A 15,019-nucleotide genomic window follows, 5' to 3' on the forward strand; every position below is an offset into this window, starting at 1 on the left:
TTTCATACATGCCAGATATAAAAAAAGACTTCACCTTATATCGGAGTTATTAGTCATTTACTGAATTTGGCGGGTTCCCCAAAAAATTGTTGACTTTGGTACCCCACCCAGGTCAGGCCCGTGAATGAAAACTCACCGTTTTGATAACTTAAGATTTCATATGTCTCATGAACAGTCTCACCAATTTTGAGGAAGCTCCAACTAACTCCCTAGGCGCCAAGGTGTCAAATGTGCACCCTGTAAATCGATAAAAATTTCACATTCCATCCAAAATACCTGATTTCCTGTTGGGTTTGTAATATGGTTGCAAGAGACTTTTTGGAGCAGTTTTGCACAACGTATCGACTAACCAGATTTCATCGCTCTACGTTGAAAAAACCTAATAGAAGAGGCCTTCTTGAAAAATTCAAGGGGGCCCCATTGAGCCATTTTGTTAATTTTTTTTCGCAACGTTGCAAAATTATCAAAATTTACGCGAAGCCGCATCTATGTGCAAATTTTGGTGAGTTTTCGAGCATGTTCAGGCCTTGAAATTGGCCATTTTTGTTTGCCCTATAAAAAAGAATAATCCTTTGCATTACAATAGGGGTCTCGCGCCAGTTGGTGCTCTGGCCCTAATTAGATTAAAAGCAGGATAGAAGTAAATAAAAATAAAAAGAGATAAGGATCATGGTTGGTAAGAAAGAGTAAACAAGTGTGTTTTGCGTCTGGTTTTGAAAAGTGAGATGGTTGCTATATTGCGAAGATCGAGGGGTAGAAAGTTCCCGAGCTGGGGGGCACAGTGACTAAAAGCACTAGAGCCGAAGGTGGCGATTATTAGAGAGGTCATTGCGTAAGTAGGGAGCCGCCAGGTCAAGGAGTGCTTTAAAGTTAATGACAAGGATCTTGTAGTTGATTCTTTGTTTGAATGGGAGCCAGTGAAGTTGATGGAGGATGGGGGGTGATGTGGTGGGGGTCCGAGTGATGAGGTGTGCTACTGAGTTTTGGAGGAGCTGCAGTTTCTGGAGGAACTTATTTGGGAGACCGAAGAGCAGTGAATTACAGTAATCGAGCCGGGAAGTGACTAGACTACAGACAAGCGTGGAAGCAGTATGGTGGGTGAGAGATGGGAGGAGACAAGAAATATTGCGAAGGTGGAAGTAAGCTCGTCTGGTGGTGGTGTTGATATGGAAGCAGGAGAGCGTGCTTCAGAGGATAACACCCAGAGACTCAACCTGAGTAGAAGAAGAGATCGGTACATTGTTGATGGTAAGAGAGAAGTTATTTTCATTAGAGAGCATGGATTTATTGCTGACAGGTGGGCTTCTGATTTTGAACTATTGAGGAGGAGGAAGTTGGAGGAGAACCAATAGTTAATTTCTTCTAAACAGAGGGTGAGGGAGGCGGGTGGAAGTAAAAAAGGTTGGTTTTGAGGAAAGCTGGGTGTCATCCGTGTAGCAGTGGAAGTGAATGTTGTGTTTGTGGTAGATGGAATCAAGGGGAGGATGTAAATAATGAAGAGGAGCGGCCCCAGGGTGGAACCTTGGGGCACGCCCATAAGCGTATTTTAAGGGGGGTCCCCCGGTGGCCGAAAAGTGTCATTGCATGTAATTGACTTTCCTATATATATATATATATATATAGTTGTAAAGCAATAAAACTGCAACAAAAATGAATGAAATGAACAAAAAAAAAATAATTTATAATGGGTCAAAATTATTTTTCCAACAGATCATGTGATTAGCAACTTAGATGGTCATTTGCTTTGCATATAAATTAAAAAAAAAAAAATCTAATAATTTTTTTTCTTTGATTGAATTTTTTTTTTTTTTTGATTGAAGCAACTTTTTGGAGATTAAATGATTTAGACACAAATGTCCTACTCATAATATGGCCCAAACACAAAAAGGATTGCTTCAATAAAAGAAAACTTTTTCAATGAAAAATTAAGTGTTCAAATGCAAACTTTTCAATCTCAAATATTTTTTGGCATTCAAAAACTTTTACCATCATTGATTTTTTTTTTTTTTTTGGAAAGAAGAAATTTTTCTTTCTGAAATTTTTTTTTTTTTTTAGCTAATTATTTTTTGATTGAATAATGACAAAAATGTCCAAGCCAAAACACAAATCGACATAACTTCAATCAAAAAGTTGCTTCAAACAAAAAAAACTTAAAGAAAAAAAGCTTTCGCATGCATTTTTTTTTTTGTTTCAATTTTATTTTTGCATTCAAACTAGGGCTGTCAAACGATTACAATTTTTAATTGAGTTGATTACAGCTTAAAAATTAATTAATCGTAATTATTCGCAATTCAAACCATCTATACAATATGCAAAATTTTTCTGTAAATTGATGGAATGAAAAGATAAGACCCAAGACGGATATATACAATCAACATACGGTACAAAAGTACTGTATTTATTATAACAATAAATCAACAAGATGGCATTAACATTCTGTTAAAGCGATCCATGGATAGAAAAACTTGTTCTTAAAAGATAAATGTTAGTACAAGTTATAGAATTTTATAATAAAACCCCTCTTAATGTTTTCGTTTTATTAGAATTTGTAAAATTTTCAGTCAAAAAATAAACTCGTAGCTCGCCATTATTGATGTCATTACACCATGGTCACTCCCTAAACCCATAAAATCATTTGGACCCAAGCCCCAGCAGAGGGCGCCAAACAACAAAAAACAGGTAACAAGTAACAAGCGGACATTACACTGCTGTCATTTTAATCTGAGCGGGGCATGTGCGTTAATTGCGTCAAATATTTTAACGTGATTATTTAAAAAAATTAATTACCGCCCGTTAACATGATAATTTTGACAGCCCTAATTCAAACAAATTTTTTGGGGGGGATTGAAGCGACTTTTTTTTGGTTGAAAATATATATTTTGAGCGAAGCAACTTTTTTTTTTTTTTTATTGAAGCAATTTTTTTGGGATTGAATAATCAAGACACAAATCTACTTCCATAAGGCTCAGCCCAGGGGATACAGTTTTTGACTGGGGTAACTACATTGGCACGACACCATCGGGCATACCATATTCAATGGTTGACAATCTTGGCGAAAAGTATTACCTAAGCAGCCTGATTTAGAATTCCCCTCAAGAATGATGGGAAACAAAAACGCTCATTGTCAACTTATTATTTTGAATATTCTTATTTATATTTATATTCTTATTTATTGCTGACTCTGCATTTTGGGGTCATCAACATGCTGTCCCCCCCCTGCCCCAAAAGTCAAACTCCGCCTATGACTGGGAGCACAAATGGCACCCTATAAAAAAATTACTCAGATCACAAATAAGAGAACATTTGTTCATCTTAGTAAATTAAACCCACATATAACGTAAGATTTCTCTAATTGATTGTGTATAACTTTTTTTTTTTTTAGCGAGTGCAGAATTTTTACACAACTGCTCTGCACCATTGACACCGATAAATGTCCAATCCATTTCCGTTGCGGTTCCTTTGTGTCCATAAACCTCTCAATGGAGAAAGGCAAAGTGACCAACTCTCAACTTCCTTAAACCCTTGTGACCACGTCCGTCCGTCACATGACAACCTCAAAACACACACCCGCATAGAAAGTGTGACCAAAATAATTCTCCACTCACCATAGCGACTTGACTGGCCGGTTAATATCCCAAACTCAAACTGGCACACAGGCGAATATCTTTCCTGCTTCTTGTGACTTGACTGCTTGCACTTGTTACTCATTAACTCGCTCCCGTCTCAATCAAAGTCTCGCTGGTTTGACGACAGCTGCTACCGGCAGGGCCCGAGAAGCCATCTCTGCACTTTCAGTTCCTCCTTTTGTGAGCGAATATGTAGTACAGCTTTTTTTTCCTCAATGCAGGAAGGACGTGGAAGCTCAAAGTTCACCTGAGAGCAGAAAGCAGTAAAATGCAAAGTCAGCTGATGGCGTGGCTTGATTTCCTTATTGCTGCTCTTGTTACACACAGCATAATCAACAACAGGCATGTGCGGGGGGGTGGAGGGTGCTTAAGCACCTACCCCTTTGCCCCTACAGTGGGGCAAATAAGTAGTCAACCACCAATTGTTCAAGTTCTCCTACTTGAAAAGATTAGAGAGGCCTGTAATTGTCAACATGGGTAAACCTCAACCATGAGAGACAGAACGTGGAAGAAAAAAAAAACAGAAAATCACATTGTTTGATTTTTAAAGAATTTATCCAAATTAGAGACGAAAATAAGTATTTGGTCACCTACAAACAAGCAAGATTTCTGGCTGTCACAGAGGTCTAACTTCTTCTAACGTGGTCTAACGAGGCTCCACTCGTTACCTGTATTAATGGCACCTGTTTTAACTCATTATCGCTATAAAAGACACCTGTCCACAACCTCAGTCAGTCACACCTGTTGATTTTCAGTTACTTCCTGTTGATTTTGGGATATTTTTTGGGTCACTTGCTGTTTATTTTGCGTTACAGAACAAGAAGTGACCTGGGAATGAATGGCAGTGACTCAAACTCGACAGGAAATAACCTGTAAATTCCCTTAAATGAAAAGCAAGTGACCTGTAAACGCCCCGAAAATCGGACTGAATGACTGTGAATCCTCTTGTTTTGAATGAACAACCGTTCCCAGTCTAAATGGATTGGGCGTTGAGCACTGTCAATGGCAGCCTTTTTTATTTATTTATTTTTAAACTCATTTGCTCCCAAAAACGTATAAAAATGTTGTATTTTTAATTGTTTCAGTGTCCCAAAGATGTTTTTTTAACAAGAGACATCTCTAGGTTCTGATTCAACTCCAAAGCACAAAGCTGAAAATCCATTTTAAAGCAAAAAAACTTGCCACTGGAGGGCAGTAGCGCATTTGGTAAGACCCCCAACCCGATTCAACGGAATGAACTACCGGCCGGGGCGCCGGCGGAAGACAACCGAATGGACATCCAGGATGCCAGGCAGCGGCCGACTGAGCAGAACGACCGGGACCACCAGTGCAGCGGACGATGCTGTTGAGTCCGTGCTGGAAAGACTCAAAAAAATCTATCTTTATGAGACAGGCGGTGATGAGGGAAAAGTTTACCCCGGCCGCAGGGCCGGCCCAGGCCATTTGGGGGCCCTAAGCAAAATAATGCAAAGGGGCCCATATTTTTGGCCCACCATTTCGCCGCAGTGTACTGTGAACCCCATACATGCAATCCAAACCATACGTCCATATTTTGTATATTAATCAGATTGTGTTGCACTGCATACTTCAAACTTCTCACCCCAAATGAATGTCAGTACTAACAGTAGATAGCATCAAACCTTTTTCTAAAAGAGGAAAGAAAGAAGTTAAGGAAGAACTTATATATTTTTTAAAGCTTGTAATCAAGTATCAAAACTCACAAAAGTCAAAAATAAAGCAAACTGTAGGAAACAAAATAGAATATAAATTAAACAATTGCCAGATTGGGGGTCCCCTAGTGGTCAGGGGCCCTAAGCAGCTGCATAGTCTGCGTATAGGCTGGGCCGGCCCTGCCCGGCCGTTGCGGCCACAACAGCATCATCGCTCAGTTAGTTATGGGTAAATAAATTGTTACTTTGCAATCAAAAGCTGTATTTTTCTTGTTGTTTATGTTATTTTGTAAAAGGAAAACATTATTCAGATGTTTGGGATGTAACTAAAGCAAATATAGCTGTGTTAAATTCATAAGCTCAATTTCTCTGTTTTTTTTCATCAAAAATTGAAAAATTGCTCAAACTGAGCTATTTTCTCATGCTAAGTCCTAAAGAATGGAAAAAGATATAACTTTTTTTTCCTGCTGAAAGAAGATAGTCTAATCTTCTTTTGGTGGGTTCCATGTTTATATAGCAATGGATCAGAATTTTCTATTCCAAAATCAGTTAAAATCCAGTAAAACGGCCGGGAGCGAGTGGGGTTGCACCGGTGAAAATGGCTGGGAGTGAATGAGGTAATTGACACCTTTTTAAAATGATATCTTGATTCTTGACAGGAGCATACCGATAACCTATTGAGATACAAAGCATCACGATATATCACCATTTCAATATTTTGTCACACCCCTGAAATAATTTTTGGGCACTTCGGGGTCACTTCCTGTTGATTTTGGGGCATTTACAGGTCACTTCCTGTTCCATAACCCAAAATCAACAAGGAAGTGACCTCCAATCGATTTCAAGTTTGTTCATTCGCTGCCATCCGTCCCACGTCTAACAAAATGGACATGTATGGTCGTCAATGGAAGCCAATGAGTTAATTTTGGGGCATTTCTGGGTCACTTTCTGTTGATTTAGGGTTACTGAACAGCAAGTAGGAGCTGTGAATGCCCCAAAATTAGCAGGAAGTGATAGAAAATCAACAGGACAGGACCTCAAAAGAACCAAAATTAACTCATTAGCGTCCATTGGTAACAGAAAACTTCATTAATATATTTATACTGTATATATTAGGGCTGTCAAAATTATCGCGTTAACGGGGGGTAATGATTTTTAAAAATTAATCACGTTAAAATATTTGACACAATTAACGCACATGCCCCGCTCAAACAGATTAAAATGAAAGCACAGTGCAATGCCAACATGTTACGTTTGTTTTTTGGAGTTTTGTCGCCCTCTGCTGGCGCTTGGTTTTACTGATTTTATGGGCTTAAGCACCCATTAACAATAGCGGGCTACTAGTTTATTTTTTGATTGAAAATTTTACAAATTTTATTAAAACGAAAACATTAAGAGTTGTTTTAATATAAAATTTCTATAACTTGTACTAACATTTATCTTTTAAGAACTACAAGTCTTTCTATCCATGGATCGCTTTAACAGAATGTTAATAATGTTAATGCCATCTTGTTTATTGTTATAATAAACAAATACAGTACTTATGTACCGTATGTTGAATGTATATATCCATCTTGTGTCTTATCTTTCCATTCCAACAATAATTTACAGAAATATATGGTATATTTTATAGATGGTTTGAATTGCGATTAATTACGATTAATTATGATTCATTTTAAACTGTTATTAACTCAATTAAAAATTTTAATCGTTTGACAGCCCTAAAATATATATACAGTATATATATAAATTAATACAATGTTATTTTTCATAGTTTTTAAATATTTCCTTTCATTGACAACGATGGACGTCCAATTCAGTTAAACTGGGAGGACTGGCAGTTATTGCTCATGTTTCAATGCCAGTGACGGCAATGGATGTTCAATCAGTTTTGACTGGAAGGGGCAAATCCTCTCCCAATCAGAATTGATTGGACGTCTAGTGCCGTCAATTACAGACGCAGAGTTAAATAACTGCCCTGTAAAACAAATAATTACCAATCATCTGAGTCATTGGACATCTAGCCTTACATAAGATATCTACGTTGGCAGCCCGCTGTACTTACAACGCAGTGACCGCCTTGCAATTACTACTCATTACCGCTAGGGGTCACTGTGGTCCGCCGTACGCCAAAACTTGGCAACAGGAAGAGGCGTCAACTGTTGCAAAATCATGCTCAAAATGTGCTACGCATGTCTTGAAACGCCTAAATAAACGGTAAACATACAAGTTTGTCGAATAGAGAACTAGCTTACAGGAAATGTACATTTGACGTTTGTTAGTTTTGGTCTAAACAAAGAGCAAAGTTTTCTCCAATAGCAAGTGGCGACATAAACGAGTGTTCTTGTATCGAGCGACCTGATTGGCGGAAGAGGAAAGGGGGCAGGTTTGTACACTCACGGGCAGCGAGACTGCTGGAAAACTTGGCTAGAGTTTGCGTAAATGTTCTTTTCCTCGGCTCGCGTCGAATAGTTTGGATAACACGTCTTTTTAGAGTCAAAGTGGAAACACCGAGACTTGTTATTGGCGTCAAATGCCACTTCTGGATGCCTTCCTCCCACTGAAGTGAAGAAAAACATCGGCTGTAACTAACCCGAGCGCCACCATGCAGGGAAATGTCGGCGTGTACGCGGTGAAGAGGAGGAAAAAGCCCGTCCAGAAGAAGTAGGTGCTCTTTACACGGACTTATTTACACAAACTCAAGACTTCAAACGATTGCTATGATAAACGTCATCATCTTCAAGTCGGCTACGTCATTTTACGGCGTTCGTTAATTCTTGCGTCATCACCAGAATGCGGTTTACGTTGTCCTTGTTCAGCCGAGGTTGGTCGTTTCCAGGATGTGAGAGACAGGTGAGGTGATTGATGGCGCCAAATAGCGTCTATTATTTATCTATGACGCACTCAAAAGACTTTTTGTTGAAAATGAAGTTCCTCAACTCACTCCCCTTTGCTAAAAAAATCCAGCATATGCTTGAATTGGACGTCTATGGCCGTCAGTGGCAGCCAATGCCTGGCAGTGAGTTGATTGTGAGGCATTTCACGTCATTTCCTGTTGATGTTGGCTCACTTTGTTCATTTTGAGGCATTTACGGGCCACTTTCTGTTCATCGGTCACTTCCTGTTGATTTCGGGGTAATTACGAGTAGGGTTGCAACTATCGATTATTTTAGTAGACGATTAATCGAGTAGTCGGATCAAAAAAATATTTGAGGATCTATGTACAACAAAAGAAAAATTGGCTGACTTTACAAAGCAAAAATCTGCAAGCTTAAATGCTATAAAATGCTTTTTTTTTTTTTTTTTTACAATGTTCTTACCAAATGGTTCAGACACATAAAACCCACAAAAAACGTCTCAACATACCTATAAACTGAATTACAAATCCATTAAAAACATTAGCTCAAACAAAAACTTGGCTTACGTTGGTCTTAACAGGGAGCAGTTGGATTCCACCATGTGAAATGAGGCAGACCAGAGGGCATTGTATCCACCCTAATCAATAAAACGAAATGTAAACACATTTTCAAAATAAACCATGACAACGCCACTTTATTTAAACGAAGCAACAAAGTTTAATTCGAATATTTTTTTATAATCGAATACCCGAGTTACTCGATTAATCATTGCAGCACTAATTACGAGTCCCTACCTATTAATTTTAGCCCACTTCCAGTTCATTCAGGTCATTTCCTTTTGACTTTTGGGCATTTCCAGGTCACTTCTTGTTTATTTTCGTCCACTTCCTTTTCCTTTTAGGGGCATTAATTGTCTTTTTCTGTTACCGTAATTTTCGCACGATAAGGCGCACTTGACTATAAGCCGCCACCCACCAAATTTGACACGAAAACGGCATTTGTGCATAGATTAAGCTGCAATGGACTATAAGCAGCAGCTGTCCTCATTGTATTATGAGATATTTACACCAAAAGATAATGGGTAACACTTTATTTGACAGCGGCATCATAAGACTGCCATAAGACCAAATGAACCACCATGAAGCTTTGAACCAATTAGCTGCAAAGCTTCATGGCTTCAAGACGGCTCAATTTGGCCATCACTGTTAACTTGGGGAGACAGTCAACCTCTGCTCCCACCTGCTGTCAACACTGTTGTTGTCCAACATGCCTCCTAGCATGCATTGCAGCACTCCAGAATGGGGTGGCCTTAAAGCAGATATACCTCGATAACGAGAAATGACGATAAATTCGCCCAAGCAGACTGTTATACAATTTGAATATCTGTATCAATAAATGAAATACAAATGAACTGTTTCTCGTTGATTTATTTACCAGCTTTCAATTTAACATATTTAACAAATGTACACGCAGTCTAAACATTAAAGTGCGTACGACAGGAGAAAAAAAAATCTTAAATCGGATTATTATGTGAATTAGAATCATATTTTGAGACGATTCGGCTACATACAACTGTTTAGCAAAGCGCAGATGACGAGAAATTAGTTTTTTAATCTGCCGGTTAGCCACGCCTACCATTATAGGACTCTAGCGTCCCCAACAGGTGAATGACGTCAGCGGAGTCACGATTTCATCTGATTCAGTATGCAGCCCATTGAGAAGAATTTTTCACAACGAGGAATAAGTGACGAAGAGAGCCGCAAAATGTCATTGTTTCAGTCTCTCTACTCCAATATTTATACAAGATATTCTTTTTATCCAAGTATTTTTCCTCAATAGCTAAATAAATGGCATGGTCATGACACGACATGTCTTGTGCTAAATGGTATATGAACTAATAAAAATGCATTTATTCAAGACGACATGGTAAAATTACTCCATAATAGTCAAAACTGTCGACTTCACCTTTACTGTCGCACCTCCCGAACGATGTTTTATGCCACCTAAATCGGGCATATGTCATTTCCCTTTCCTGCTTCGGAGAATGTAAACAAACGAGGAGGCGTGACAGCTGATCCCAGTATTTGACGTAATACAAAACACGATGTTTACTCACTTCTTGTAAGTCCCATGGTCCCACAGTAGTAGCGCTTGTTTTGGCCAATATCCACCAGTGGATGGGAACCTTTTGAAACCCCAAAAAGGCGCACATACCTCTCCCTCATACAGCAACATTTTTCTGCTGCCGTTTGGCTGGCGTGATGCGAAAAATAAACGTATTAATCCGCAAAATCAGCTGAATCCTTAGTCCTCATACAACAGTACGGCTATATAGTGAAGAGGACTCCTTCCTCCGTACACGTCACAGCGCCCTCTTTCTTTCCGAGATTGTCGCCGGAAGTCACTCATTTTCATGGCGCGGGATTCAAAAAACTAAATAAATAAAGCGATCTCTTCCACACACATCCAAGCGGTCCATTTCATTCAGGAGCATAAAATACAGCGTGTATTATGAAATAAACATGCTTTTTCATGTCACAGGCACTTTAAATGGTCCAAAATTACCTCATTGCCTGACATTGGCTGCCAATGACGGCCATAGACGTTCAATCCGTTTTGAAGTTCAAATGGATTGGACGTCTACTAGTGATAAACTCATTCTAATTCACAGCAGAAGCTGCAGCAGAAGAGGTTCCCACTTTATTTTTTTGGCTTTTTGTGGCTTAATTTTTTTTCTTTTTTGTTTTTGGTCCAGCGCCGCGCCTCCCCCCGTGAAGACCAACCCGTCCAAACGGCACCGAGACCGCCTGAACGTGGAACTGGAGCGTCTGACCAGCCTGCTTCCTTTCTCCGAAGATGTACGCAACCGCCTGGACAAGCTATCGGTGCTGCGGCTCAGCGTGGGATACCTCAAAGCCAAGAGTTACTTCCATGGTAGGTTCATTGCAGAGGTGGATGCTGGTCTGTCAAGGAGGGGATGCTCAGTAGGGAAAGAAACTAGAATGACAGAAGTTAGTCTCCAAACACAAGCAGCTACAAAAGAAAAAAAAAAGCACCAGAAATAGAAGCTCGATGTTTCGCTAGTGGTTTTTAACAAAGATAGTGTGGTTAGGATGATTAGGAAAGTCTGGTTTAATTCAGAACAACAAAATCACATTCTGTTGATTTTGGATTTGTCAGTAGTAAGTGACTCAAAATCATCAGGAAGTGACCCAGAAATGTCCCCAAATTTAAGTCACTTTGTATTCAGGAACAAAGTCAACAGGAAGTGACCTGTAAATTCCCCAAAATTAACAGGAAGTGACCTTTAAATGCCCTAAAACCTACAGGAAGTGACCCGTAAATGCCTCAAAATTAACAGGATGTGACCCATAAATGTCCCAAAACCAACAGGAAGTTAGTGACCTGTGAATGTCCCAAAACCAATAGGAAGTAATCTGTGCATGCCCCAAAACCAATAGGAAGTGACCCAAAATTACCAGGAAGTGACCCAAAATTAACAGAAGGTGACTTGTAAATGGCCCAAAATAAACAGGAAGTGACCCAAAATTAACAGGAAGTGACTTTTAAATGCCACCAAAATAAACAGGAAGTGACCCAGAATGAACGGGAAGTGACCCAAAATTTACAGAAAGTGAATTGTAAATGCCTCAAAATGAACAGGAAGTGGCCCTAAAATCAACAGGAAGTGACCACCTGTAAATGCCCCAAAACCTACAGGAAGTGACCCAGAAATGTCCCCAAATTTAAGTCACTTTATATTCAGGAACAAAATCAACAAGAAGTGACCTGTAAATGCCCCAAAATCTACAGAGAGTGACCTGTAAAAGCCCCAAAATCAATAGGAAGTGACCCGTAAATGCCCCAAAATTTGAGTCACTTTCTATTCAGTAACCTAAAATTAACAAGAAGTGACACGTAAATGCCCCAAAACCTGTGAAAGGCCCAAAATTAACAGGAAGTGACCCAGATTAACAGGAAGTGGCCCAAAATGAACAGGAAGTCACCTGTAAAAGCCCCAAAATTAGCAGGAAGTCACCTGTAAAAGCCCCAAAATCAACAGAAAGTGACCCGTAAATCCCCCCAAATTTGAGTCACTTTCTATTCAGTAACCTAAAATCAACAGGAAGTTAGTGACCTGTGAGTGTCCCAAAACCAATAGGAAGTGACCCAAAATTAACAGGAAGTGACCCAAAATAAACAGGAAGTGACGTAAAATTAACAGGAAGTCACCCGTAAATCCCCCAAATGTACAGAGTCACCTGTAAAAGCCCCCAAATCAACTGGAAGTGACCTGTAAATGCCCCAAAATTTGAGTCACTTCCTATTCAGTAACCTAAAATCAACAGGAAGTGACTCGTAAATGCCCTAAAATCAACAGGAAGTGACCCCTAAATGCCCTAAAATCAACAGGAAGTGACCAAATACCCATAAAACTACAGGAAGTGACCCGTAAATATCCCGAATTTTGAGTCTTTCTAGTCAGTAATCCAAAAACAACGGGAAGTGACCGATAAATGCCCCAAAATGAACTCACTGCCTGGCATTGGCCACTGCCATCCCTCCCACTTGAAACAGATTGGACATCTACTAGTAATAAATAGAGCTGGGAATCTTTGGCCACCTAACGATTCGATTAGGATTCAGAGGCTCCGATTCGATTATAAAACGATTATGGATGCAGCCCCCTCCTTTTTTTTTATTTTTTAAATTTTTTAAAATGTTTTGTACATTAGTTCCAAAATTGTTCAAAAATACTCTCAGGCTAAACCAAACTACTATTTCAGTATCAAGTTAACATATAGCAGTAAACAAATATACAAAAATAACAGTAAATAAAAAACTCCAGTCCCCATTCTGTATCAGCAGCTTTAAACTACATTCAATTAATTTAATGTTGTGAATCAACCGTTAAAGTTGTTAAAATTGCTCCCGTTATTCCATAATTTTCCTTTTGTCTACTTTTGACATGTGAAAATTTTTAAACTGTTTTAAAGATAGATTCAAGTCAATATTTTACTGATTTACGAGTATTTTAGATAAAAAGTTAATTGGGTTTGCTTGGAAGGTTCGCTACAACAGCCTTGCAGGGAAGTATACTGCCTTAAGATGGCGGCCGTTTACTAACGCCCTCGTCTAGCTTTTTTTGTAGATGTGCTGTTCACGCTACCGAATCTATGGTGCATCTAGTCCTCTATAAATAATATCTACCGTAACATTATGTGGATGTACTTTGTAGCAGCTTTTCGGCAGCAGTCAGGTATGTTGTTGTGTTTTTTTTTTTTATCTCGTGGCATGAGTTGAGCTAGAGCCGTGAGTTGAGCATTGGCATTACCCGAGGGGCCGGGTAATGAGAAGCATGATGTTTAGCTACTCTCGCTCCGTTCTTGCTCATTGCGTCCTGAAGACCGCGCGGCGCGCTGAGTATGTTGTACTTCCGCTTTACTTGGCATATTTCAATATCGGAATTTGGATGTTTGTGAATCGTTCTCGAATCTTCCAAGGCCGAATCGCGAATAATCTAAGAATCGGGAATTTTGCACACTTCTAGTAATAAACCCATTCCATTTCATCCCAGAAAGATGAAAATAGCTTGTTTTTAGTTGTTTCGTAGAACGTCCTAGAATGATATCCTGACCCATGTATCGATAATTGCCGTGAGATCATCGTTATCGTGAGCCTTGATCGATATATCGGGCGGATATTTGGTCTTTTTTCCACAATCGGCTACCAACCTATTTAATAGGATGTTGGATAATCTTTCTTATGAGGGTACATTAGCCGACCGAGACAATAGAGACTTTTTTCAATATTAGCTGATATAATAGCAAAACTGTGATGTTCACTGTTTGTGTGATCTTTGTTCGTTATGCTTTTTGCACCACCGAGTGGCCAGTGTTAGAAAATGAAGTCGCAGAAGACCACTTGAACTTTGAAAATGTACGTTTACAGAAAGATTGTTTTACTTACATTGGCAATCGGCTGAATTTTTATTTTAAAAATCGGCATCGGCCTTTGAAAATCCCATATCGGTTGACCTCTAGTATCGTATCAGTTCCCACCCTTAGTTGACATTGGAGGAGCTACCATCTGATTGCCAATATCATGGTTTCAAATCGGCCGTGTCTTGTGCTCGGTTCAGTATAAAAGTCCGTTTTTGTAAGATTTTGAAGGCAACGTGGCACAAAACAATTTTTTGCAATGGCGGTAGAGCACCCCGCCGCATGAATAATGGACGTGGCGCGCAGATCGGATAGCTTCTTTCGCCCTGAAAGATGAAGCGGGGAGTTGGAAGGCGTCCCCGAGCGGGCTCCTGCTACAACAACAAGCGGGAGGATTCTTTGCGGTCACGTGATGCCCGCTTCTTGACCGACTTGTCAAGGGAAATTCCTGGGCTCGCGGAGGGAGATGAGCGGCCGATCCGGCGGCTTTGTTTTGAAAAGCGAGGAGTGGAGTCGGGGGGGAGGAAGCCGCTTTGCGTGCCATACAATCATTACCGTAAGGGAAAAGGGAGCTGATGGGAGATTAGATTAAGCCTGGAAGAAGTTCTTTTAAATGTACCGTATTTTCCGGACTATAATTTGCTCTGGAGTAGAAATCGAATTTGTGAAAAATGTGTCATGCAAAGAAAAAAACTAAAGTCAGTTCAAACCAGTTGAATAGTTGCCAAAACTACTGCATTGTCGCACAAAGTCAAAAATAACAGTACTGCTGCTAGTGCTAGCATAAGCGACCTTTAGCTTAGCCACTACGTTGTAGCACAGCGGTCCCCAAACTACGGCCCGCGGGCCGGACACGGCCCGCAGCCACATTTGGTCCAGCCCCCTGAAAAAAAAATATATGTATATATTTTTTTCAATAGTTT

The 15,019-nt window shown here is 39.7% G+C and overlaps 2 protein-coding genes across 3 annotated transcripts in view; one reads left to right on the forward strand and one right to left on the reverse strand.

Annotated features, from left to right (window-relative positions):
- The window catches only part of si:ch73-234b20.5 (uncharacterized protein LOC449923 homolog), a 17,076-nt gene extending 8,830 nt beyond the window's left edge, over window positions 1–8,246 (reverse strand). Inside the window, exons 1-2 of one of the 2 annotated variants that reach the window (XM_057819834.1) lie at window positions 8,086–8,246; window positions 3,606–3,873 (exon numbers count right to left, since the gene is read on the reverse strand). In XM_057819834.1, the coding sequence (XP_057675817.1) occupies window positions 3,606–3,608 (3 nt within the window). In that variant the 5' untranslated portion in view covers window positions 3,609–3,873; window positions 8,086–8,246. The other variant, XM_057819833.1, reaches the window with a different exon arrangement.
- Window positions 7,497–15,019, forward strand: part of LOC130905993 (aryl hydrocarbon receptor-like) — a 34,421-nt gene continuing 26,898 nt past the window's right edge. The window contains exons 1-2 of the mRNA XM_057819828.1: window positions 7,497–7,960; window positions 10,910–11,088. Of these exons, the coding sequence (XP_057675811.1) occupies window positions 7,902–7,960; window positions 10,910–11,088 (238 nt within the window). The 5' untranslated portion in view covers window positions 7,497–7,901. The remainder of the gene's footprint in view (window positions 7,961–10,909; window positions 11,089–15,019) is intronic.

This window comes from Corythoichthys intestinalis, chromosome 17 (assembly GCF_030265065.1).
Source record: "Corythoichthys intestinalis isolate RoL2023-P3 chromosome 17, ASM3026506v1, whole genome shotgun sequence".
Classification (NCBI taxonomy): domain Eukaryota; kingdom Metazoa; phylum Chordata; class Actinopteri; order Syngnathiformes; family Syngnathidae; genus Corythoichthys; species Corythoichthys intestinalis.